General features: G+C 42.3%; 1 protein-coding gene across 1 annotated transcript in view; it reads right to left on the minus strand.

The window, feature by feature from the left end:
• Positions 1-21,151, minus strand: part of LOC126108579 (zinc metalloproteinase nas-4-like) — a 107,724-nt gene extending 86,573 nt beyond the window's left edge. Inside the window, 1 exon segment of the mRNA XM_049913906.1 lies at positions 20,965-21,151. Within this exon segment, the coding sequence (XP_049769863.1) occupies positions 20,965-21,151 (187 nt within the window).
• Positions 21,152-27,287: the final 6,136 nt, after the last annotated feature.

Here is a 27,287-nt window from a genome sequence, read left to right on the forward strand (position 1 = left end):
AGCGGAACTCGATCTTGCTGCTGTGAATTTTTCTGTCAGTGTATAAATAAGACTGTTATAAATGAAACTAAACAAATAAAGAAAAATCCGGTTATTCAGAACTAAAATATCGATGTCGGTATTAACCGCCCGGTTTTTTTCCAATCCCTACAGCGACAGGGCGGGCATGGTCACGGCGCACTCTGGGGGCGCACTCCACTCCCGCTGGGTGGCGCCCACAGAGGGCTCCCGCTTAGCCGGCTTGAGGGGACACAGTCGCGAGGGAACTCCCATAAGGAATCAATCGACGCGCAAGTCGCCGAAGTGGCGTCAAACCGAAAGACTTGCACCAGGCGAACGGTCTACCCGACGGGAGGCCCTAGCCACACGTTTTAAAAAAAATGCTAAAATGAGCAAACGTCAGGTACACTTTCTGAAGTAACTAATGGAGATAAAGACCTGAAACTTTTACAGTGTACAGCTGAAACTCCATTCTCAAATCACATTAAAAATGGTTTATGTATTTTATATATTTCATGAATAATCATTTTTTTGTTCTATAAGACAAAAAATTAAAACTTTTCTAAACACCTTGGAGCTTGTAAATCTGTTCTTTTTATCACCACTGGTCTATTTTTTTATCTAATTAGTCATCGTTGTATTAACAAGAGATACTGTAAGTCTGATGTCTGTAGCAGTCAATGTTTTTGAGAAAAGTGTACCAGAAGGTCAAAAAATGTAGTTTTGAGAAAAATGGTATTAAAGTTTTACATGAAAGAAAGTAATGTACAATGTCATACAGACACACTTTTAAAACATTCCAGGGCTATACTGTGGCTCAGCTTCTTGATCTTTATCTTCTTTTCTTTGATCTTCTGGCTATCCTGGCCTCCTTGGTAGCATTTCCTGCAGAAATATCAGCGTAACAGATACGGTCCATATCAATCTTTTTCAGTCCCCTTTCAGTATTGATACCATCCTTTGTTCCCAAGAGTCTTAATACATCAGTCTTCTTTGACACACTAGCATTGAAGCACATCACTGCATCATGAACACCAAATTTTAGTGTTTCTTTTCTAACGAAAACAGTTTTTGGTAGCCTTGTCCAAATGACAGAATTCAAACTTTCATTTGGGTTTTGAGTTTTTCCATGTAGACACTTTTTCAAGAGCTCTTGTTGGCTAAGGTCTCTGACAATGGGTCTCACAGCTAGCAGGATTTTATCTGGAATTGAATGTTTGTGCTTATAGCTGGAAGTTGTAGCTGGGTTGTTGAATTTGCACCAGTTGTCAGGTCCCTGTGGGCAAAGGTTATGTTGTGGTTCCTCATCTGTTGAAATTTTATGAAAGAATATAGCCCAGATGGCTCTCCTCATTGCTTCTACATTGTTGCAGTTATTTCTAATGGCCATACCATAATAAGTCTGGATCCTGTTTATTTCAGCCTTTGTCAGCCCCCTTTACCACCTAACTTTTTTTCCTTACATATCTTTAGAAGTCGTGATTCATTCCAGTTTATTAATTTTGACTCTAGGCCCATAAGGTTTATCTTCTACCACTTTCTGATAAGCCTTACTGTCCCCGTCCCCAAGATAGTCTGTATAGAGGATACCTCTTGACTGCACAGACCTTTTGAAAATGTTAGCAACACCAGCCACTTCCATGCCTTCACTAGAACCATCATAGTCCTTTTTGCACACATGTTGTATAGTGGCATTTTTGCTACAGATGTCACAGAACTTAGTAATAATTTCAATATCCAGAACCTTCCCAGTATCAAAAGAAGTTGCTGACACAATGCCATTTAGGGATGTATGCCCACGTTTCTGCCAACTGCCATCAAAACCAGCAGAAATTTGCCTTGGGTCAGATTTCGTATCATTCAACTGAACTGCTTCTTTGGCTGCTTTCAACATTGTAGATTCACTTACCTCAGCTACAACTGCACCAATAGTCTTGTTGTAAACATCAAACTTTCTTGGAGGTGGAGGAATGTTCATCACTGCACAAAGAACAGCACCTGCACTTCGCCCTTTTCCAATAGATCTAAGTGCATACACTAATCTTATATTGTTTTCATACAATCTGCTTCTTGTTACGTGGGATGACATTGTATTGGCAGTACAGCTACATTCTAAACATGTCAAAACTAAATTACAAACAATTCCCTTGGTTTTCACCACATCTTTGTGCAAAGTAACGTTTCCGCCACAGTTTTTACAATTTGTGTGTTTTTCGATAAGTTCACATAATAACCTCATGCAGATCAGAATGTTTGTGTCAGTAACAACAGAAACACTGTTCACACCACATATTGCATTGTCACGCATTTGAGTGGCACTTGGAAAACCGGCAGCACCTAGAAGCTTCTTCCTTGAAGCACTGACACTCGCACTGACTTCACTTTCAATATTATTTTCTGCCCTCTGTTCAAAACTAGCAGTTTCGCGGTTTATTTTTACATATTTATTTCCACGAAACTTAGGCTTATATCCAAACTTCCTTATTCTACGCATTGTGTTATAACGTTTCACAAAATCATTACATTTGTATCACCAAAACGTAAACAACTAGGATGAAGAAACTGACAAACGATAGTCGACAGTGCAGACAGGCTGGCAAACATCAGAATAACAATTCTCTCTTGCAACCCAAATAAAGAGTATTTATATCCGTGGAACATAAATGATTGTTTTATTATAGTCAATGCTGAGTACTGCGCAACACACAGCAAAAATGGACGTGGCGCTAGTTTCCATGCTTCACGAACAAATTCATAATTCCAATAATCAGATTCGTATGAAACAAACGGCATTTTGTAGCCAAATAATTGGAGCATAGATTAAGACTAAAAAAAAATTCGATTTTTTTGAGCCTGTTCGCGACTGTGTCCCCTTAATGCGGATCCGAGATTCCTCGGATAATCCACAACACGGATGGTTTTGCCGGAAACTGCTATCATATGACGACATCTCTTTTTTCTCAACGCATACTAGTCGTATAGGGATGATTTTGAAAGGTTTTTTAACCGGCTTCTAAGATTGCATACCGATTTCGCGCTTAAGGTTAATTTTAACATTTGCGATCACTATGAACAAGTCTCAGGGGCAAACATTTCAAAGAGTGAGATTACACTTACAGATCCCGTCTTTGCTCACAGATAATTGTATGTAGCCTTTTCAAGGGTAACTAAATCAACTAACTTTTTTTATTCATTGAAGAAAATTAAAAACAAACAGAACACGAAGATTACATTCTTACGTCAAATATCGTTTACACCGAGGTACTGTAATTCTCTGTACGGAATTTTGTTCAAAATTATATGCATAGAACTGCATACACAAGGATGTGTCATAGATTAATGATTATTGTTTTTTCACTTCATTCGGTTTGTTTTAAGATGTTTGCTCTTCATTTCCACAACTACTCTTAGCCCAAGACGACACTTACTCCAAATACTGCCATTATTCACAACTATAAATGTGTGAAAGGTTCGCACTGGTCCCCTGGTTTGCTATGTTATCCAAACATGTTACATGTCACATTAGAAAGGCCACTCCTTTAAGGGAAGGCTGGCTGTACTGGACATGTGGGCTTTTTCGAAATTACATTTCTTTCTTAATATTTTATTGGAACATTTTTCACACTAAACAGTACTATGATCATTGATTTAAAAAGTTATAAAACTCAGTGTCATAAGAATATACGTTCATTTACTTTTTACATTTTTTCCATAATTGAATTTGAACGTTTAAATCTTTGTCGGGTTGTGTCAGACATGAGATTGTAATGCGTTGTAGTATTCACCAAACAGTTTTTGTGACTAACATAAAGGTAACAGGAAGCGGTAAGTGAGCTCCATACAACAGTTGCTGTACTGAGGAGTCGTGCTCGCAGCCGGGGATCTACAAATTCTCCTTCCAGCCTGCCCGCATATATGCATAGAACTGCATACACAAGGATGTGTCATAGATTAATGATTATTGTTTTTTCACTTCATTCGGTTTGTTTTAAGATGTTTGCTCTTCATTTCCACAACTACTCTTAACCCAAGACGACACTTACTCCAAATACTGCCATTATTCACAACTATAAATGTGTGAAAGGTTCGCACTGGTCCCCTGGTTTGCTATGTTATCCAAACATGTTACATGTCACATTAGAAAGGCCACTCCCTGCCGCAACCATTAAAGCAGCTCAGCCTGGCTCAACGGAGACACAAGAGCGCATGTCTGCTGGAGCACGGTTGTTCAAGCGGACCGACTTCGGTTTAAGCAAGCCTGGCAAACTTTACGGGATCCATTCAGCCTGTTGTACATGATAACAGTTGCGCTATCAATCCAACATGACTAGCCAGGTATATGTTTGCGTAGGTGGTTTCACTGCAGCTCATTTTTCATAACGATGGGAGCAGCAAAATGAAGAAACCTAATTTAAATGTGATTGGTCAGAAATTAAGAATTCGGAATATACAGGGTGAGGCAGCTAAGTCATAACACCCCTTTTATCTCCCCAACGATAACAGATACAAAGATGCCGTTTAGACAGTGAATTGCAGGGACAGGGGATACTTGAATACATCACATTTCATGTTTGTGCTATTTTTTATTAACACTCCACGGTTGCTAATGCTGCCCCTGTCGAAGCCAACGTGGGTTCTCTATTGACCAGTAATGCATATTATGCAAATTAACATTACCGTGGTTGGTGAAAGTCGGTTCTTCACTAAAAAGCACCCGTTGGAAAAAGGTTGGATCATACTGTAGGCGCTACAGAGCGAACCGGCAAAATTCCTGGCGCCGTTCGAAGTCCACACCGAAGAGTACTTGATGTAATGAGAGGTGAAACGGGTGAAATCTATGCCGGTGCAATATGCTTAGAACACTTCTCTGACTTATACCACATTCCGAGGCGATACGTCGCGACGAAACAGTAGCGTCGTTTTCTTCACTAAAAAGCACCCGTTGGAAAAAGGTTGGATCATACTGTAGGCGCTACAGAGCGAACCGGCAAAATTCCTGGCGCCGTTCGAAGTCCACACCGAAGAGTACTTGATGTAATGAGAGGTGAAACGGGTGAAATCTATGCCGGTGCAATATGCTTAGAACACTTCTCTGACTTATACCACATTCCGAGGCGATACGTCGCGACGAAACAGTAGCGTCGTTTTCTTCACTAAAAAGCACCCGTTGGAAAAAGGTTGGATCATACTGTAGGCGCTACAGAGCGAACCGGCAAAATTCCTGGCGCCGTTCGAAGTCCACACCGAAGAGTACTTGATGTAATGAGAGGTGAAACGGGTGAAATCCATGCCGGTGCAATATGCTTAGAACACTTCTCTGACTTATACCACATTCCGAGGCGATACGTCGCGACGAAACAGTAGCGTCGTTATGTGAGAACGCTAGAACGCCCTCTTCATGTACCTCGCCAGTTGCAGTTTTCTGCCTTGTCCTCTGTATGGCGTTCCATGATCCCGATTCAAGCAGTTTCTTGCAAATACGTGCAAGAAGCTGGCGCGTAGGACGCTCACGATCAGGATACAGCTCTCCATATTGCTTTATTGTTCTAACAGCATTTCTTCTGTTTTCACCATACACTAGAAGCACAACTAACTTTTCTTCGTTGGTGTACATGTCTGTTCCAAGAAACTGTGACGGAAATGCGATGTCTCATTACCCCAGCAGGACATTTATACCCTTCTCTCCAGCTACCTCGTGCGTGACCTTGCAGCGTTATCGAGAAGCAGGAAAACAACGTCTTCCAGTAAAGTTCCTCAGTGGTCAACAGGAAAGGTCGCACTGTACAACGCCACTTCGAAGGACGAATACGATACGCATAAAAATGATCCCATCTACACATCCACGCTGCTGCGGAGCTGGAATGACGTGGTTGCGTAGAAGACACTCATAGCGGTTGCCAGCAACGGTACAAATAACAGGACCGGAAGCACCTGTCTCTTCGAAAAAATATGGCCCTCTGATAAATTATGCCGTAAACGTGCCCCACACAGTGACCTTTTCAGCATGAGGTGGTACAGATTGATTTGCGTGTGAATTTTTCGTTGCCCATTTTCGACAACTCTGTGTATTGACATATCCTGTCCACAAGATCTTCCACGGCCAATCATTGTCCACTTCCATGCGAGCAAGAAATTCTAAAGCAAAGGTCTCCCTTGCTGGCAGGTCAACAGGAAGCAGCTCGTACACATGGGTAATTTTGAACGGTTAGCAAAGAAGGATGTTCCGTAGGATTTTACGCACCGTGCTCACGGGTATGTCCAATGTTCGGACCATTCTCCATTTTTTCAAAGCCTTCAGTGTCCGGAACTTCTACAGAGCGACGTTTGCAGAGTCATCATTCTTGTAATACAGCTTTACAAGCAGAGGGCGATCCTGCATTGAGACAGTCATGGTGAACGTCGCAGACGCGAAAGGAGGAAAACCGTGTACCCGGCGTGTTTATACCAACTTCAACGGGTCGTGTGCGTGACAGTTGTTCCCATTTACGTATTCTGACACACACGTTTTCCCCCTTCTTGAATAATATTCCGTTGCAATTTGACGCCGCTATGACCGATGGTGGTATTTGTAAAGCGTTTTGAAACTTTAACTTTAATTATAATCAAAAATGGTTCAAATGGCTCTGAGCACTATGGGACTCAACTGCTGTGGTCATAAGTCCCCTAGAACTTAGAACTACTTAAACCTAACTAACCTAAGGACATCACGCACATCCATGCCCGAGGCAGGATTCGAACCTGCGACCGTAGCGGTCGTGCGGTTCCAGACTGTAGCGCCTTTAACCGCTCGGCCACTCCGGCCGGCTTTAATTATAATCACCCTATATATTTAACTGAGCCTCGTTTTGTGGTACTCGGATAAAGAAAAACTTTTCATCAACTTCCGAATTCCACTCATAACACATCAGTGAAAGCGAACAAAATTACAGAGGGCAGCTAGCTCTCTGACCGAACACGCTGAGTTAACGTGCCGGCGACACGTTCAGCTGGTAACGTGCTGCAGCTTGCCTACCTGGCTAACAGGCAAGCACGACCAGTTTAAAGGCGTAATGTGAACGCCTCTGGCTTATACGCTGCAACTCTCCAATCACAAGGCAGCATTATACTAAAATATAAATAACGTTGACAACTCGATGAGAAACAGTTAACACTCATTCAGTAAAAGAATGTACACAATAAATACGCAACTTTAGTTTGATAACAGGGAGTGGTACTGAAGTAAGAGTTTTGAACTGGCCTAACCAAACTCAGTGACAGACGACTACCTAATATAACACAAGTTCAGTTGCGACTGCTGTCGGTGACAGTAATTTAATTCGGGCTCAATTCATAGCTACACGCTGCGACATCCGGCTTCGACTGCGACAATGGGACGTTACTTGTTGATAAATGCTGGTAACTCGTTCATAACAGGAACTGGAACTGCCCGAACGAAGTGGTGAGGCCGCCTAAATCTGCCGTCGGCTGAAGAATGTTCATCTGTGAATTGCTTGGCGGATGAAGGAAGTCCCTGGTATCAGCACCGTCTGTGGCGTCACACTGACATAACTACTGAATAACAGAACGGACTGTTTTATTGTTATTTACGCTTTCCCATTGTTCTTACTATTGTTAGATATTTTCGCAGCTTTCAGTGTAGAGAATAATGTCACTTTTATCTAAGGGTATAATAAAAATGCGATATTACATACTATCAAGCAAACACAATCCTCCGCCGGTCGGAGTGGCCGTGCAGTTCTAGGCGCTACAGTCTGGAGCCGAGCGACCGCTACGGTCGCAGGTTCGAATCCTGCCTCGGCCATGGATGTGTGTGATGCCCTTCGGTTAGTTATTTTTAGTTCTAAGTTCTAGGCGACTGATGACCTCAGAAGTTAAGTCGCATAGTGCTCAGAGCCAGAGCCACAATCCTCCAAAGTTAACTATAAGAACTGGAAATTCCCTAGAAGCAGATGACTTTGTTGGCACTCCGCAACACACATTTGTTTTGATTCAAAATCGCGTTACAGATCTCGTTCCTCCACAGTTCACACATCAGTGGTGCGACAGGAGCCAACTATATTGGCCGAGTTTAGAAATGGCTCTTGTCCAATATTAACCGCGTCCGATAGCACCCAGTCACCCCCAACTTACGATTTACTAGACGGAAATTGACACTGTATTTCAAACCACATGTTTTAAGCTGTCTTTCGGAAAATGAGGGTCCAGTTGTTTCGATTTCTGATTTTCAATCACTTTTCCTCCTGACAACGGATCGTCCTCGTTTTCCGAAGAGTCAGACCATCGGTATAGTCAAACGGGTTTTGTCCTGCATACTCTAATAACAGATGAACACATTTCAGTCCGGTATACACAACTGGTCCCTCGGTCGCTTCAGCTTCGCTCTCTTCGTCTGCCGAATACGCCTTGTTCACTACGTCCGCGTGATTTAGTTACTCAAATCCTGGTTCACAGACACTACTGTTTATCCAATCGCGGACTATGTCATCTGCGTTTCTGCTACCAAATATTTGTGTTCCATACCAATATATTTGCTCGGATTCTAACAGAATACTTAATGTTTTGTTTTTATTTGTTTCAAAAATTGGCACACAATGCACGGGTAACTCGCAAGCTGGATAATCCACAACCTGAAGTTTCCTGTAACTTTCAGTCGGGATCGCAATGTAACTTCATTTTAAGTGAGGGCTGCGCTAATGACAATGTAACCACACCCTCCCAAACTCTCGCTCCTACAACGCTTCCTGACCACCGGAAAAAAACTGCCGTTGTACATCTGGCAGGGATCAAACACTTATCTTTAGATACTTACTAACATCAGAATAGTGTTATAGCTATGAGATATTTTCAAACCAAATTACAGCTGTAACTTTATATTGCACCATAATATTACTTTTAGAACCGGGCCAGAGTGTGTACAAAGGGTGCAGATCTTTCGAGCCTGAACCACATCTTCAGGGCAACATAGATGTGGAATAGCAATAGAACCAGCCGTTTGGTGTAGACACGATGTACACACATCAAAAAGTTTTGCATCACCTCGGTTCCCAGAATTCCGGAACCAGTACAGAAAACTGGAATAGAGATCAACATAAACATAATTTCGGCCCTTTTTATTGCTCACGAAAACCACACTAAAATCCCTGGGCTAGCAGGACAGAGCGAATGCGGTTATATTTGTGCAAAGGGGCCAAAATAAGTTACTGTCAGTTGCACTCAACATATAAACTTTATTTGTTGAAAAACACAATCACATAAGCAAGAATCAAAACTGACGAGGCTTTAACGAAAGACTTTCTTTGATTTAATTTAGATCGGCTGAAGGCCACATCGAAAATCCAAGGCACAAGGCCTAAGCAAGGAATTGAGGTACAGGAGTTCTTCAGGAGGTTTCACTTCTTTAGAAAAAAAAATTTTATCTTCAATATAAATAGGCTGAAAGCCTTAGCTTAAATTTTTTTCCATAGAAATCGGATGAAGGCCACATATTAATCAAGAACAGTGTTGAGGCTTAAGGCCAAGACAAATATTTTCAGTGTTTAATCTGAATAGGTTGAAAACTCGGATGAAGGCCGCAAACCAACAAAACAATTTAACGGCTTAAGGCCTAGGAAGAAGAGCTTTCAATTTGAAAAGGCTGAAGGCCTTACCTTAAAATATTTCGTGTAAGACACAGCTGAAGGCCTCATACTAAAGAATAACAATCTTATGACTTAAGGGCAAGACAAGGATTTTAAACTTTGAATTTGAGAGAGGTTAAAACTCGGCTGAAGGCCACACATCATGCACAAAACAAATTCACGGCTTAAGGCCTAAGAAGAAAAGCCTTGCAATGTTAATAAGCTAACACTCGGCTGAAGGCCACACAGAGTAGTTAAGACTAAAAAGGCAATCAGTATGTAAAACACAAGGAGCGGCGCTCAGAATGTTTCAAGGGTCGGACTGGGAAGGTAACACTAACCCACATTTAGGTGAGACAGGAAGCCAGACCGACAACCTCTTAATCGGAAGGGAACCCACCCAAAAGCCAGCAGACGGACCAACCAACTAGATCAGTTATGCTCCACCCGACCATCAAAACGACAACAAGATGTCAATAGCACAACGTCCTGGATACTGGTGCCCAATCCAGCCAAGTCAGAATAAACGCCCAAAACTACTAACAACACCTCAGCTGTCGAACTACACGCCGTGCTGGACAGCATCAACATGAAGAGGAAAATACACTGCCAAAAACTACGTCAACGACCAGGGCAGTTCACCGGAACGCCAACAGCCACAAGGCAGACGATACAGCTGGTACACTTCATTAATGAAGGAATGAATTAAATTAATGTGCCGTGTGCTCCTGCGACTTATTTGTTCCGGTGTGTGTTCGATCTCTTTCGATTCGCCTTGCGGTGCGCTGGGTGGTGCGCCCTCTGGGATTCCGTGCGGGAAGTTGAAAGGGTGTCTCGGGCAGGGAGAGGCGAGCGGGTCTGGGCGGAGCGACGCCGGAAGACCGCGGAAGTCGCGCCGGCAAGTGGTGTGAGTGTGGCAGTTGCTTTCTGGAGGTGCTGCAGTGACTCGCTGTCGTTCGTTCTGTTTACGAGTTCAACCTTCCTCACGCTGTGGCTACGGGCTGGTGTTATTCTGGCCAGTACCCTATTAGCGGCATTTGGATTAATATTGTTAAAGGTGAGCTGTTAGTTTGGTGCATCTTCATCTGGTGGAGTTACAGCGAGACTTCTTTCTGTCGTGTTGTGGCTTGCGCTGCTCAGCAGTGAGTGTTCTCACGTCGCATGTCGAAATACTGACGTGTGGCCTGGTTGATTTACGTATGAATTGGAGTGCCTATGTGGGCGTGTTTGCTTAAATTGTTGATGGAGTGTTTCACAATGCCCTTACTTGAGTGTCTTTAAATTGCATTTCAGTTTGTTCAAAAAAAAATGTTCAAATGTGTGGGAAATCTTATGGGACTTAACTGCTAAGGTCATCAGTCCCTAAGCTTACACACTACTTAACCTAAATTATCCTAAGGACAAACACACACACCCATACCCGAGGGAGGACTCGAACCTCCGCCGGGACCAGTCGCACAGTCCATGACTGCAGCGCCTAAGACCGCTCGGCTAATCCCGCGCGGCTTCAGTTTCTTTCTGCACTTATGTCAGTTAAGGGACCCCCAAATTGTCACGCTAGTCAAGTAAGGTTTAAGTCTACTGTGACATCACTGTTTACCTGTTGGATTAAAATTACTTCAATCTTAACCACAGCTAGGAATAATTCAAGGCTAATTGTAAGTGCCGTGTGTGTTTGTTTTTGGTCCTTTTCACTTACTCACTACTGTTGAGTGTTAAACTGTTTTGGAAACCCCTTGACGTCATTGTTTCCTGTAAGCCATTGTGCCCATTAGGTCATGTAAGGCTTAAATACAGTGACTAGTTTAGAAATTTTCTGTGTTTCGTAATGACATTTTACAAACATTAAAATTTTGGGAAAGGTTTAAATCTCATATTTGCAGATTGTTTGATGTTAGATAACTTGTCGATGATTCGTATTGAATCAGCTGATGTAGATTTAAATTGAACAAGTTATATGTCAATAAGTTGTTACCAGTATCTTGCATGAATTTTCTTGCGTAATAAATTAAATTTTATAATCTATCCTCAATTTGTTGCTCATCCATCCACTCCAGCAGCCCCTGTATCCTGCTCTCAACCATATCAATTAAGTTAAACGCCACACAGGAAGACAGCTGCAATTCTAGCCAACTTCAACGCACACACGTTGTTGCTCACAGGAATCTCCCAGAAAGCGACAACCAGGATCAAGCGAAGAGAAGTGACAGCAGTTGAGGCTTGATAGTAGGTTAAGTGAGCACTCAACTTTAGTGGCCAGGATCGGTGGGCGACGAACTTCGTAACCCTCGCAAGAAGCGCCTCACAACTCCAACCGCGCATGCACGCTGCCAGCGGCTCCGGCCTGACTATGCGCCACGGAGACTTCCTCGCTTCTCTGCACCAACCGACCGACTGCCTCACACACGGAAATACACGTCGGCCGATGAGACGACCGGCCGTACGACCAACCAACGGTCGTTCCCGCTCCAGTGTCCTTCCGTCGGACAGTGCATGTGTGTCCCCAGCAGTCGGCAAGTACTGTCTGTCAGTACCTCACTGGCGCTCCGTCCCCGACGCTACTCCGTGTGCCACTGCACTCCTGGTCCGTCTCCAACTGACTTCTAGACTCACGACGACCCGGAAAGATTATCTACATCTACATCTACATTTATACTCCGCAAGCCACCCAACGGTGTGTGGCGGAGGGCACTTTACGTGCCACTGTCATTATCTCCCTTTCCTGTTCCAGTCGCGTATGGTTCGCGGGAAGAACGACTGTCTGAAAGCCTCTGTGCGCGCTCTAATCTCTCTAATTTTACATTCGTGATCTCCTCGGGAGGTATAAGTAGGGGGAAGCAATATATTCGATACCTCATCCAGAAACGCACCCTCTCGAAACCTGGCGAGCAAGCTACACCGCGATGCAGAGCGCCTCTCTTGCAGAGTCTGCCACTTGAGTTCGTTAAACATCTCCGTAACGCTATCACGGTTACCAAATAACCCTGTGACGAAACGCGCCGCTCTTCTTTGGATCTTCTCTATCTCCTCCGTCAACCCGATCTGGTACGGATCCCACACTGATGAGCAATACTCAAGTATAGGTCGAACGAGTGTTTTGTAAGCCACCTCCTTTGTTGATGGACTACATTTTCTAAGGACTCTCCCAATGAATCTCAACCTGGTACCCGCCTTACCAACAATTAATTTTATATGATCATTCCACTTCAAATCGTTCCGCACGCATACTCCCAGATATTTTACAGAAGTAACTGCTACCAGTGTTTGTTCCGCTATCATATAATCATACAATAAAGGATCCTTCTTTCTATGTATTCGCAATACATTACATTTGTCTATGTTAAGGGTCAGTTGCCACTCCCTGCACCAAGTGCCTATCCGCTGCAGATCTTCCTGCATTTCGCTACAATTTTCTAATGCTGCAACTTCTCTGTATACTACAGCATCATCCGCGAAAAGCCGCATGGAACTTCCGACACTATCTACTAGGTCATTTATATATATTGTGAAAAGCAATGGTCCCATAACACTCCCCTGTGGCACGCCAGAGGTTACTTTAACGTCTGTAGATGTCTCTCCATTGAGAACAACATGCTGTGTTCTGTTTGCTAAAAACTCTTCAATCCAGCCACACAGCTGGTCTGATATTCCGTAGGCTCTTACTTTGTTTATCAGGCGACAGTGCGGAACTGTATCGAACGCCTTCCGGAAGTCAAGGAATATGGCATCTACCTGGGAGCCTGTATCTAATATTTTCTGGGTTTCATGAACAAATAAAGCGAGTTGGGTTTCACACGATCGCTGTTTCCGGAATCGGTCGCTTCAGAGATGGTATGACAGTGCACTTATCGGTAAGCGCTGCTGTTACCACTCATGGGCAAGTAAGGCAGAAGTTCGTGACGCCAGTAAATGGAATAAGAAAACGAGGTGACAGTACCACAAAAGAAGATGACAAACAATAAATGGCATGAACACGAGCCGTGCACAGCTCGCACACATTGCATGTTATACCACCATACAGCAAGGTTTTCAGAGGTGGTGGTCCAGATTGCTGTACACACCGCTACCTCTAATACCCAGAAGCACGTCCTCTTGCATTAATGCATGCATTCATGGCATACTATCCACAAGTTCATCAAGGCACTGTTGGTCCAGACTGTCCCCACTCCTCAATGGCGGTTCGGTGTAGATCCCTCAGAGTGGTTGGTCGGTCATATCATCCACAAACAGCCCTTTTCAATCTATCCCAGGCATGTTCGATTGTGTTCATGTATAAAGAACATGCTGGCCACTCTAGTCCAGCGATGTCGTTATCCTGAAGGAAGTTATTCACAAGATGTGCACGATGGGGGCACGAATTGTCGTCCATGAAGACGAATGCCTCGCCAATATGCTGCCGATATGGTTGCACTATCGGTCAGCGGATGACATTCACGTATCATACAGCTGTTACGGCGGCTTCCACGACCACCAGCGGCGTATGTCGCCCCCACATAATGCCACCCCAAAACAGGAGGGGACCTCTACCTTTCTGCAATCGCTGGGCAGTGTCTCCAAGGCGTTCAGGTTGGCCGAGTTGCCTCCAAACACGTCTCCGACAATTGTCTAATTGAAGGCATATGCGACACTCATCGGTGAAGAGAACGTGATGCCAATCCCGAGCAGTCCATTCGGCATGTTGTTGGGCTCATCTGTACCGCGCTGAATGGTGTCGTGGTGGAAAAGATGGACCTCGCTATGGACGTCGGGAATGAAGTTGCGCATCATGCAGCCTATTACGCACAGTTTGAGTCCTAACACGACGTCCTGTGGCTGCACGAAAAGCGTTATTCAATATGGTGGCGTTGTTTTCAGGGTTCCTCCGAGCCATAATCCGTAGGTAGCGGTCATCCACAGAAGTAGTAGCCCTTGGGCGGCCTAAGCAAGGCACGTCATCGACAGTTCCTGTCTCTCTATATCTCCTCCACGTCCGAACAACATCGCTTTGGTCCACTCCGTGACACTTGGAAAGTACCCTTGTTGAGAGCCCTTCCTGGCACAAAGTAACAATGTGGACGCGATCGAACCGCAGTATTGACCGTCTAGGCATGGTTGAACGACAGACAACACGAACCGTGTACCTCCTTCCTGGTGAAATGACTGGAACTGATCGGCTGTCGCACTCCTTCCGTCTAATAGGCGCTGCTCATGCATGGTTGTTTATATCTTAGGGCGGGTTAGTGACATCTCTGAAAAGTCAAAGGGACTGTGTCTGTGATACAATATCTACAATCAACGTCTATCTTCAGGAGTTCTGGGAATCGGGTTGATAGAAAACTTATTTTTATGTGTGTATAAGGGTCACTAAAAAAGTTTCCATCTGAGAGTGTTGCTTCAGCATGTGTGTGTCATAGCACGACTCCTATGCGAGTATATAAGCACCGATATGTAGGCAAGGGATTAGTGCAGCATTCGTCTCTTTCCGACGTGTGAGCCGTAAATTTGGAAATATAAAGTATGGCGACGTTATTATCAAATGTGTCTTTATGTGGCTGGCGAACGAATGACACCGGTAGACATCCATCGGAGAAATTACAGGAGAATAAGTGAGGACACAATTTTCCATTTATGTTAAAACACCATAATTCGCCATTATTAAATCTGTTAAGTGTTAAAGAATGTCATGTAAACTTATGAGATTATGAAATTTTATTTATGTTATTCAGGACCAAAGTTAATTATTCGTTGGCTAAATATCGGATGGTTACAATTAAAATGCAACTACTCATGGAGGTCCACTATGTGCTGTAATTATCGTATGGCAATGAAACTTGATAGATATGCTAGGCGTTAATGCGGAACCGATTTAAACCGATTTACACTGGAAAAAAATTAGTTCCAGTTTTGGTCACCAGATGCAAATCTGTCGCTATATATCATCTCATCGACATCTCCAGTGCCCATTTGAGAGAACTGTGTAAGTGGCAGTTAATAATAAAATCAACATTACGCTTTTCTCACTTGTTTGACCTTTTCTGCCCACGTTCTGTTCCTAATCCATTATATATGCAAACATTTCTATACGTCTTTCCTGCATTCACAGCACCAGCTTTGCACCTGGCAGCCAGATTTGGAACTAATTTGCTTTTTCAGCGTAAATATGTTCCGCATTAATGCATTACAACACCTACCTGGTTCCGCTGCCATACGATAATGACAACCCACACAGGACCTCCGTGAGTAGCTGCAGTTTCATTATCACCAGCCGGCATTTCCTTATTGATTACGGAAAATTAGTTGGTTTTGCACAAAATACTTTTATTTAAGGGAAAATCACTTAACATCAATATGTAAAGAAAAACCCATAGCCTTCCCACTGTGTGACATTCCAACTTAAAATCTAGTTAAAATAACTACTGCCACTATTTTAGTTACTTGATTTTACAGCGCGAATTTTAAATTTAAACTGCTCCTAAGAACCGACTGCAGTAAAAGTAACTGATGTGACACTAAGGGTTTCTAGAAGATTCTGGGGACAATACTAAATTATGTTGTTGTGGTCTTCAGTCCTGAGACTGGTTTGATGCAGCTCTCCATGATACTCTATCCTGTGCAAGCTTCTTCATCTCTCATTAACTACTGCACCCTACATCCTTCTGAATCTGCTTAGTGTATTCATCTCTTTGTCTCCCTCTACCTTGTTTACCCTCCACGCTGCCCTCCAATACTAAATTGGTGATCTCTTGATGCCTCAGAATACGCTCTACCAACCGATCCCTTCTTCAAGTTGTGCCACAAATTCCTCTTCTCCCCAATTCTATTCAATACCTCCTCATTAGTTGCGTGATCTGCACATCTAATCTTCGGCATTCTTCTGTAGCACCACATTTCGAAAGCTTCTATTCTCTTCTTGTCCAAACCATTTATCGTCCATGTTTCACTTCCATACATGGCTACAATCCATACAAATACTTTCAGAAACGACTTCCTGACACATACGGTAAATCTATACTCGATGTTAATGAATTTCTCTTCTTCAGAAACGCTTTCCTTGCCATTGTCAGTCTACATTTTACATCCTCTCTACTTCGACCATCACCAGTTATTTTGCTCCCCAAATAGCAAAACTCCTTCACTACTTTAAGCGTCTCATTTCCTAATCAAATTCCCTCAGCATCGCCCGATTTAATTCGACTACATTCCATTATCCTCGTTATGCTTTTGTTGATGTTCATCTTATATCCTTCTTTCAAGATACTGTCCATTCCGTTCAGCTGCTCTTCCAAGTCCTTTGCTGTCTCTGACAGAATTACAATATCATCGGCAAACCTCAAAGTTTTTATTTCTTCTCCATGGATTTTAATTCCTTCTCCGAATTTTTCTTTTGTTTCCTTTACTGCTTACTCAATATACGGATTGAATAACATCGGGGATAGGCTACAACCCTGTCTCACTCCCTTCCCAGCCACTGCTTCCCTTTCATGCCCCTCAACTCTTATAACTGCCATCTGGTTTCTGTACAAATTGTAAATAGCCTTTCGCTCCCTGAATTTTACCCCTGCCACATTCAAAATTTAAAAGAGAGTATTCCAGTCAACACTGTCAAAATGCTAGAATCGTAGGCTTGCCTTTCCTTAATCTAGCTTCTAAGATGAGTCGTAGGGTCAGTATTGCCTCACGTGTTCAAACATTTCTACGGAATCCAAACTGATCTTCCCCGATGTCGGCTTCTACTAGTTTTTCCATTCGTCTGTAAGGAATTCGAGTTGGTATTTTGCAGCCGTGGCTTATTAAATTGATGGTTAGGTAATTTTCACATCCGTCAACACCTGTTTTCTTTGGGATTGGAATTATTATATTCTTCTTGAAGTCTGAGGGTATTTCGCCTGTCTCATACATATTGCTCACCAGATGGTAGAGTTTTGGCAGGGCTGGCTCTTCCAAGACTATCAGTAGTTCTAATGGAATGTTGTCTACTCCCGGGGTCTTGTTTCGGCTTAGGTCTTTCAGTGCTCTGTCAAACTCTTCACGCAGTAGAATATCTGCCATTTCATCTTCATCTACATCCTCTTCTATTTCCATAATATTGTCCTCAAGTACATCACCCTTGTCCAGACCTTCCATATACTCCTTCCACCTTTTTTCTTTCTCTTCTTTGCTTACAACTGGGTTTCCATCTGAGCTCTTGATATTCATACAAGTGGTTCTCTTTTCTCCTAAAGTCTATAATTTTCCTGTAGGCAGTATCTATCTTACCCCTAGTGAGATAAGCCTCTACATCCTTACATTTGCCCTCTAGCCATCCCTGCTTAGCCATTTTGCACTTCCTATCGATCTCATTTTTGAGTCGTTTGTATTCCTTTTTGCCTGCTTCATTCACTGTATTTTTATATTGTCTCCTTTCATGAGTTACATTCAATATATCTTCTGTTACCCAGGATTTCTACGAGCCCTTGTCTTTTTACCTACTTGATCCCCTGTTGCCTTCACTATTTCATCCCTCAAAGCTACTCATTCTTCTTCTACTGTATTTCTTTCCCCCATTCCTGTAAATCGTTCCTGATGTTCTCCCTGAAGCTCTGTACATCCTCTGTTTCTGTCAGTTTATCCAGGTCCCATCTCCTTAAATCCCCACCTTTTTGCAGTTTCTTCAGTTTTAGTCTACAGTTCATAACCAGCAGATTGTGGTCAGAGCCCACATCTGCCCCTGGAAATGTCTTACAATTTAAAACCTGGTTCCTAAATCTCTGTCTTACCATTATATAATCTATCTGAAACCTTCCAGTGTCTCCAGGCCTCTTCCATGTATACAACCTTCTTTTATGATTCTTGAACCAAATGTTAGCTATGATATGCTCTGTGCAAAATTCTGCCATGCGGCTTCCTCTTTCATTTCTTAGCCCCATTCCATATAAACTTGTACTACTGTGGTAGGCGTGCTCTTCGTGTCTATCTTGGCCACAATAATGCGTTCACTATGCTGTGTGCAGTAGCTTATCTGCACTCCTATTTTTTTTTATTCATTATTAAACCTACTCCTGCATTACCCCTACTTGACTTTGTATTTATAACCCTGTATTCACATGATCAAATGTCTTGTTCCTCCTGCCACCGAACTTCACTAATTCCCACTATATCAAACATTAACCTATCAATTTCCCTTTTTAAATTCTCTAACCTACCTGCCCGATTAAGGGACCTGACATTCCACGCTCCGATCCGTAGAACGCCAGTTTTCTTTCTCCTGATAACAACGTCCTCCTGAGTAGACTCCACCTGGAGATCCGTATGGGGGACTATTTTACCTCCGGAATATTTTACCCAAGTGGACGCCATCTTCATTTAACATACAGTAAAGCTGTATGCCCTCGGGAAAAATTACGGCTGTAGTTTCCCCTTGCTTTCAGCCGTTCGCAGTAGCAGCACAGAAAGGCCGTTTTGGCTAGTGTTACAAGGCCAGATCAGTCAATCATCCTGACTGTTTCCCCTGCAACTACTGAAAAGGCTGCTGCCCCTCTTCAGGAACCACACGTTTGCCTGGCCTCTCAACAGATACCCCTCCGTTGTGGTTGCACCTTCGGTACGGCAAGCCTTCCCACCAACGGCAAGGTCCATGGTTCATGGGGGACGGCGGGAGGGGGGGGCTGTCAAAAAAAAAAAGGCACACTAGACAGAGTCTTTGTCCCTTGTTGTTTGTACACATTTTTTTGTATGCAGTTCTTTTCTCTATAGTGACGAGCGGATGTCGTTTTTCACGACAAACATTTTTTGTTATGAAGCAGTTTATCAGTATTGTTTGTTTAAAATTGTGAATTTTCAACAAATTCGTTTGTCAGTTGTAATCCAACATATGACTTTGTATTGAAAAATAAATTTGTGTTGATTATGAGAAAGGTTTAACTAAAGCACGAAGAACAATAAATCATTAATATAGAACAGCAAATGTTCTCATTGATGAAGTTAAAAATCTGGTACCCCTGGGCAATTAGACCATTCAACTGATATCAACAACTGGATATTCTTTTTTGACCTCTTCGTCTCTAATGAAAATATCAGGCGTCATACTATGGTTGGTCTTGTTAGCAAGGCAACGTCAACAACTGAGATTTATGCAAACTAAGTTTCATGGATAATTTCTTTGAATGTTTTTTTAATGTATTGAAAGTAGTTTGAAGAGGAAGGAAGTGTTTCACACTGATGAGCGATGCGGCCCATCGAGGCACGGACTCCATAGGGTACTTTATGCGACTGTGTCTTCTGATGAACTATACGATTCAAGGCGAGTAGCATCCTTCACGACAGCGCCAAAGATACGCTCATTAAGACTGAAATCAAATAGTCACAGGCAATTACTTTCATCCCTATGAAATGTTGATCCAACCAGTATGATAGGATGATGCAGTTGGTGGCTGGTGGAACGCAGTGATGGATACATATGGGGGGGCGCGCAACCCTCCCTTCCCCCTTTCTTGTGGGGGTGCATGGGAGCTAATGCTGAAAGCCACTTTGCTCATATTGTTGAAGAGGCGAAGGCAGTTAGGGAAGAGTTAGACGTGGAGATTAGTGTTCCTCGTCTTACAGGAAAACAAAGACACAGGGAAAACTGCGATCATAATGATGATGCTATGATATATTGGAAAAGAACTGTATTTATTCTAACACTGGACCATGTTACGACTGATATGAGAGAACCTTTTTACTGAAAAAAATGTTTATCATTTAAAATTCAATATACCTTTGCCCTCACAACTACTGAAACATAATGGTAAAGATCTGGTACATAAACTGAATCAGTACTTAACATAACAACCGTTCTTTCAAGAAGGATCACTCTTTGTGATTAAAAAGAGACTAATGGGAGAGATTCTTCAGTACAAGCAAACGAGCATAAATGCCCTTAATGATCGCGATTCTGTTATACAAGCGTTGGCGCTCTGTCCTAGATCTGACTATCCTACTCTGCACACGCTGTACAAAATATTTGCTGGTCTACCTGCATATTGCTACAGTAGAAAGAAGTTTTTCAACATTGCGGCGTACAAAGACATGGCAGAGGTCGACAATGATGGAGGATCGACTTAATGACTTAGCCCTGTTGAATGCTCACCCTGGCATTGACTGTCCCATTGACGATGTAATTAACCAATTTGCCAGGAAGAATAGGAGCGTAGAAGTCAGTTTAAATAAAACTATCTTAAACTTTGCAATTGACTTGGTTATTTGTTATTACGTTAAAAGTAAAGATAGCTCAAGATATCTTTAGCGGTCCCTCCTCGAGGTTTTCCTGTGTCCGCCACTGAAGGCAGAACCAGTCGATCAATGAGCAGGTGAGCGACACGCTCCCCTGTATCCCATTCAGCGGACGAACACGTTATCCACGTGCTGTTGATCCAAACACGAGGCCCTGCCAGCAACTGTTTCAACTGGATCACCAGGTTACTCTCAATTGATCTCTGATCCACTGTCTCGACGACTTCATAGATCTTATGCCCCAAATATTTGTCTCTAATGATATGGTAGCGACCAAGTGCACTAAAGTCTCGCGCCTTGACCATTCTGCGCGCAACTGCAGCTAGGACTTCACCGTGGCGTCTGATGTTATGCCAAACCAAACTCTCAAAATCGCTGAGACCACAGGAGAGCTTTCGTACCAACGTAGCAGCTACCTCTAATTACATTGCACACCAGAGTATTTTTGAAGCTGCCCCGCAGGTTTTCCCAACCCATTACCCTGCATTATTACTGTCGAATGATAATGGTGAACGAATTCGATTTCTTGTTCGATTCCTGCATAGATTACCAGTACTGCAGACATCATCTGTGCGTTCCCAACTTCCATAGCCACCACTTACAACGTTAACTCAACATTTTCATCACTACGATAATTAGTTGTATTCCATTTCCCCAACATTATTTAACCGTATGTACAATACTACTGATCAAATACGTCTTGAATTCTTCCAGCACATTGAACTTACTTCTCTATAACTTCATAAATTGGCCACAAGCATTTATCAGAATAAAGTGCCCGCATATTTTCTTTTGCAGTTTTTGTGATCCAATCATCAAGAGCCATCTGCAGGCATGTTACGTACCTTCAGTTTGCTTGTCCATTAACACAAAAACTTCAAAATCAATATGAAAAAGTTTCTCTTGTTATGTCCAGTAAATCTTTCGCTCTTCCAGTACCACTGTATTCAAGTCACGGTCGATGAGAGGAGGGTTATGTGTATTACTACTGCCCATTTCTGTCCTCAAACGAGTGATTTACTCCAGTCGTTACAATTTCTCCCCGAAGCATTAACGTGATTTAACCCAACTATTTACCTATATACATATGATTTTTTTCAGAAATCCATGAATCTACTAGCAAGCTTATTGTAACAGGCTTTACTTGTTGCCATAAATCTTGGTTCCGTGTCCTCGTTCCTTTTCAACCACAGCTCGATATCAATGAATTGGAGACTCCGAAGCATAGACACAACTGGAACATTTTCATTCAGAACCCGAATTAAAAATTAAATCGTTGTAGCGGGCTGCTTACTGAGGTAATATTAGTACTTGCGACTCAAAAACATCTAGAAGAAACGCATTTCTATCGGGACGACTGAAAATGTTTGAAATGTTTAGGCTTGTATGTATACTCGTCATTCTTATGAATTGCTGTAAAGTACACGTCAATACTGTACCATGACAGTAAGTACAATCTTACTTTGAATATTTATCTGAAGAAAAATTTTTTAAGCAAAGACAGCTTACAATTTAACTTCCTATCCACAACGAGGTCGTTAGAGACAGAGTACCTGAACTGTACAAGAATGGTGAAGGAAATGGGCTGTCGCTTTTCTTGGAGCATCCAGGCCCTTAGGAAAACTGCGAATAATCAAAGCCAGGATTGCCCGACAGAGTTTAAATCTGAACCCTTCTGAATACGAGTCCACCATTTCAGTCATTACGGGCTCTCCTCCACTGGTGCACTGCTAGTGTGCTGGCTGGTGACTCTGCGAGGAAGTGTCAGTTTACAAACATCCTGGTTTGGAAGGTGTTACAACTTTAGCTGGAACTATCAGTGGTTTTCATTTCTAACAGTGCACTACATGAATGAAGGGGAGAAAAATACAATCTATTCTTGCTGCGAGGCCTTTAGGGATAGCACGATGACTGGCCTATTTGCAACTGTTACGTTGGATTGTGCGTTCTATTAGCTACAAGGCTGCAGTAAAACACGAGTTTTCTCAATGTGAGCAACGGGGTGATGTGAGCACAGATAATTCTGTGAAACAGTGTTTAGGACATTTAACAACCGTTTGTGTGTCTCCAAATTCGTCCATCAGTCCTAGTTGGCTTTTTAGAGCTCTTCACAAATTGTTTCAAGCGTATTCCAGGATGCTTGATTCAAAAGGCTATGGCCAACTTCCTTCTCCTTTCATTCCACACTCTGTTAGCATACAGTCTCCAATGAACTCAAAGTCGAGGAGACGTTAGGTACAAACACCTCTGTAATCCTTTTTAATTTGATGAAATGCCATTAGGTTAAATTATTCGTAATACTTTGTGCAGCAATTTATCAGGTATTGACAGAGTTACTTCTACGAAATTGGAATTATAATAACACCTTCAGGTGCTAACGGGCGTTGATATATATCAACGAGGACAGGTGAAAATATGTGCCCCGACCGGGACTTGAACCCGGGATCTCCTGCTAGCATGGCAGACGCTCTTTCCATCTTTTTTTTTTTTTTTTTTTTTCTCCGGGCGGATGTCACAAGACATTAATTCATAAGATGCAAGTACTTTCAAGAATCACTTTGTAAATGTTGCAATAAAAATGGGGTAAATGGTTCAGTCGAAGAAGCAAGAGAATATATTAAAAATATTTTTGCACAAAACTTGCAAGCAACTAGAAATAGCACCAACATGCTTCACTGAAATTAATAGATTTACAACAATTCTGAAAAAAGTAAACTCATGAGCTGTTGATGTCATTTCATAAATAATTCTGAAGAGTTGATCCAACTTAATAAGTAACGTCTTTCATGAAATGTGCAATGCATCAATGGTACAGAGAATTCTTCCAGACAAGGTAAAACATGCAACTGTTATACCTCTTTACAAGAAAGGTGACAAGAGAGACTAAAACAATTAGCACCAGTTTCCTTACTGATATCTTTTTCCAATATATTTAAAAAAGTCATGTAGTCACACTGAAAAGGAAACAATTTACTTAGAAGATCACAGTTTGGATTCCAAAAGAGTTGGTCAGCTCAGAATGTGTGATCTTCCCAAGGCATTTGATTGTGTAGATGATGTTACTGTCTTGGGGAAACTCGCTTTTTGTGGAACTGATGGCTTTACGCACAGGTGGTTTAAAACATACTTAACAAACAGAATACGAAAGGTTATGCAGAATATTTCAAATAATGTTGGAAGAGTAGAAAATATTAGTGACTGGTGAGACATCACAAATGGAGTCCCACAGGGTACAGTTTTGGTCGGCGCCTATTCCTTATTCATGTGAATAACTTTCTACTTAACATTCAATATGCAGAATTGGTACTTTCTGCAGATTATACTAGTTTTGTAATACATTCCATTAGAGATAAAGCTACAGAAGAGATAGTAAATGATTTTTTCCAAATAATTATAAAATAGTTCTCAGAAAACGGATTTTACTCAAATTTACAGAAAACACTATATTCAGTTCTGTACAACAAATAGAATCATGCCAACAATTGATGTAGCATATGTTTAGCTGCATACATGGATGAAAACGTAAACTGGGAGAAGCATTTACTGAGGGTCTCAAACAGTTCAGCTACTGTTTCTCTTCGTATAACTGCTTATCTTGGAAAACATTAATATATCTCCTGACATATTTTGTATATTTGTGCTCAATAATGTCTTGACGAATAATTTTCTAGGATAACTCGTCACTTACAAATGAAGTATTGATTGCACAAAAGCAGATGTCATATTGGTACCTCTTCAAGGAGCTAGGTATTTTATCTGCGCTGTCACAGTACATACATTCGCTAGTGAAATTCATCATTAATAATCCGTCACATATATGTGGTGCCTGTTCTTTCGGATATGCACATGCCGTTGCAATGACCAATGTCCCCGGATGGCTCTATAGTCAGCGCATCTGCCTAGTAAGCAGAATATCCAGATCGAATCTCGGTCCGGCACAAATTTTCAACTTTCCCCACCGAATTGTATCAATGCCTTCTCGCAGCCAATGTCTGTAATTCCTTTGTGTCTTAATCCATCACAATTTGAAAAGAACTATGATGCCCATACCTACAGCACTGGAGGGAAAATAACCTTTATTGCCCAAAATAAAACTATCAGTTGTTCAGAAAGGAGTTCAATATCCGCCACAAAAATTATTATCATTTGTCCAATAACATAAAATGTCTGACAGGTAACATAGCAAGTTTTAAATCTAATTTAAAATCGCTTCTCCTGAAAACTTTTATTTCATTAATGAATTTCTACTTAAAAACTGGTAGCCAGTAAAGACAAAATAAAATAAAAATTGATTTTAAGTGTAATTGCATGAATGTGACTAAAATAAGAATTTGTTCATCGATGTTAACGCTAATCATATATACACATTCTGTTAACTGATTGTTGTCGTATAATTTCGATAAAAGAATGGTTCAATTAATCTATGGAATATGTAACTAATCAACTGATAACTTAATTGCAGCAGACTGAAAATGGACCACACAATGCAATAGATTCTATTTTATGCAATCAAATTTTAAAACTGTACTGTTCCAGCATTTAAAACAGTTCGAGCTCGCTGTAATGCTGTTGCAGAATTTGACACTGTTATCTGAGCGCTTGTAAATAAGACGAAGACAAAGCTGTCTATGTTCGTATCATTGCCAAAGCTTGTAAGTCTATCTGACTTCATATCTACATTATTTTGTTTTTAAGGTCTGTAAGAATGCAGTAAAACAATAATTTCGACAAAGAAACGTGCACAACAAACAGCTCGCACACCAGAAAAGTATGTAGGATGACATTGGGAAGTATGGTTTGGCGATGCGCAATTTCTCATATATTTTAACACGCAACATTCTAATGTACGACGGCTGTCCAGAAAGTAAGTTACGATCGGTCGCGAAATGGAAACGACTATGAAAATCCGATAAAGCTTTGCAAAGATGTGTTGGGCAGTGTCTCTCGTATGACTCTAGGTAGAGCTCTTAGTGAGCGCGTAAAGATGTTATAGAAAATAGTGTCTCCCGCCAAGTACGATGGCCTGGTGAGAATTTTCCCCCTGAAGCTATGCAACCAACATTACATAAGTGTCGTGCGGTTTCTTCTTCAAGACAATTCTCAGTCTCATTCTGCAGGGGCAATGAATATGTTCCTGCATCGTTTCAATTGGAAATGTTTGGTTACCCACAATACTGCCCGTAATTGTCTCCCACTGAGTTTCAGCTCTGCTCAAACGAACCGCTGGCTATGAAGACAACATTTTGGCACAGACAACGAGCTTTAGGCCAGCGTAGAGAATTGGCGGAAAGCACTGATGGCTGCCTTCTATGATGAGGGTATTGGAAAGCTGGTACAACGCTACGACGAATTCTGAGTCAGAACGGCGACTACGTAGAGAAGTAGCTGAAAGGTGTAGCTAACTGTTACAAATTAAACATTTCTAATTTTCACTGTGATTTTCATTTCGCGATCAATCGTAACTTACTTTCTGGACAGCCCTCGTACACTGTTGTAAATGAATGTAACAGAGTTATATGTATAATTGATCATTAAGATCATGAACATATGTTCCTCTCATAGCGTAGATGACAATGTTTGTTTCGCTCTCTTGCTCGATTTTAGGATACCAAACGAAGAACACGTTTTGCGACACCGTCTCAGGTGGGCCGCTTGAATTTGCACGCGCAACGGCCCGACTGGCTAATTGGAACGCAAATAAACTCGGAAACTGCACAACGTAGCGAAGTACAGGGGAAATTTCTCTCCTATACGAGAATATATATGCAGGTTGTATTCACATGGTTGACAACATATGGAAGTTTAGATGTTGCCGTGAGCTGTACTCGGATAGCGTAATCGTAAGGCGACCGCCCGCGGTAAGCGGGACATTCGGGTTCGAGTCGCGGTCCTGACAGTTGACCATATTCGGAAATGAGAGTGTATTTCATGTACGTTTTGTTATAGTCTGTAGTATCAGGTATCGATGCCTTAAGTGGTACGGCAGCACGTTCCTTGATGTTCACATGCCACTGTGCACATAGCCGTGCAGCTGAGGAGAGACTACGGTTACAAGTGGATATATTAGCATGGCAAATCTGGCGCGTACCTGCGTAAAGTCATGGGCGGTTTCGTCGGCGTCGGCTGCGGTGGCGCGTGTGTGTACGTATGTGCGCGCGGCGACGCCTCGGCCTCTAGCGACGCTGGCTGGGTATCTGCGCGCAGCACGGTGTGCGGCGGCGAGGGCGGAGCGCCGCTTTATAGGGGACCGCCACAGCGGGAGACACCACACCAGCCGCCCACGCAGGGCACAGGGGCCGCCGGCCGGTCGAGTGGTTCCGCTACTGGTGAGCCCCTCCCCCCTCTCCATACCCCTCAATCCACATCTAGCAAAGCCACAAACATTCGTTTCTACGAGTCGTGTGAATAAAGCGAGAATGTACTTTATTCTCAGAATTACTG

This window comes from Schistocerca cancellata, chromosome 1, assembly GCF_023864275.1.
Source record: "Schistocerca cancellata isolate TAMUIC-IGC-003103 chromosome 1, iqSchCanc2.1, whole genome shotgun sequence".
NCBI lineage: Eukaryota > Metazoa > Arthropoda > Insecta > Orthoptera > Acrididae > Schistocerca > Schistocerca cancellata.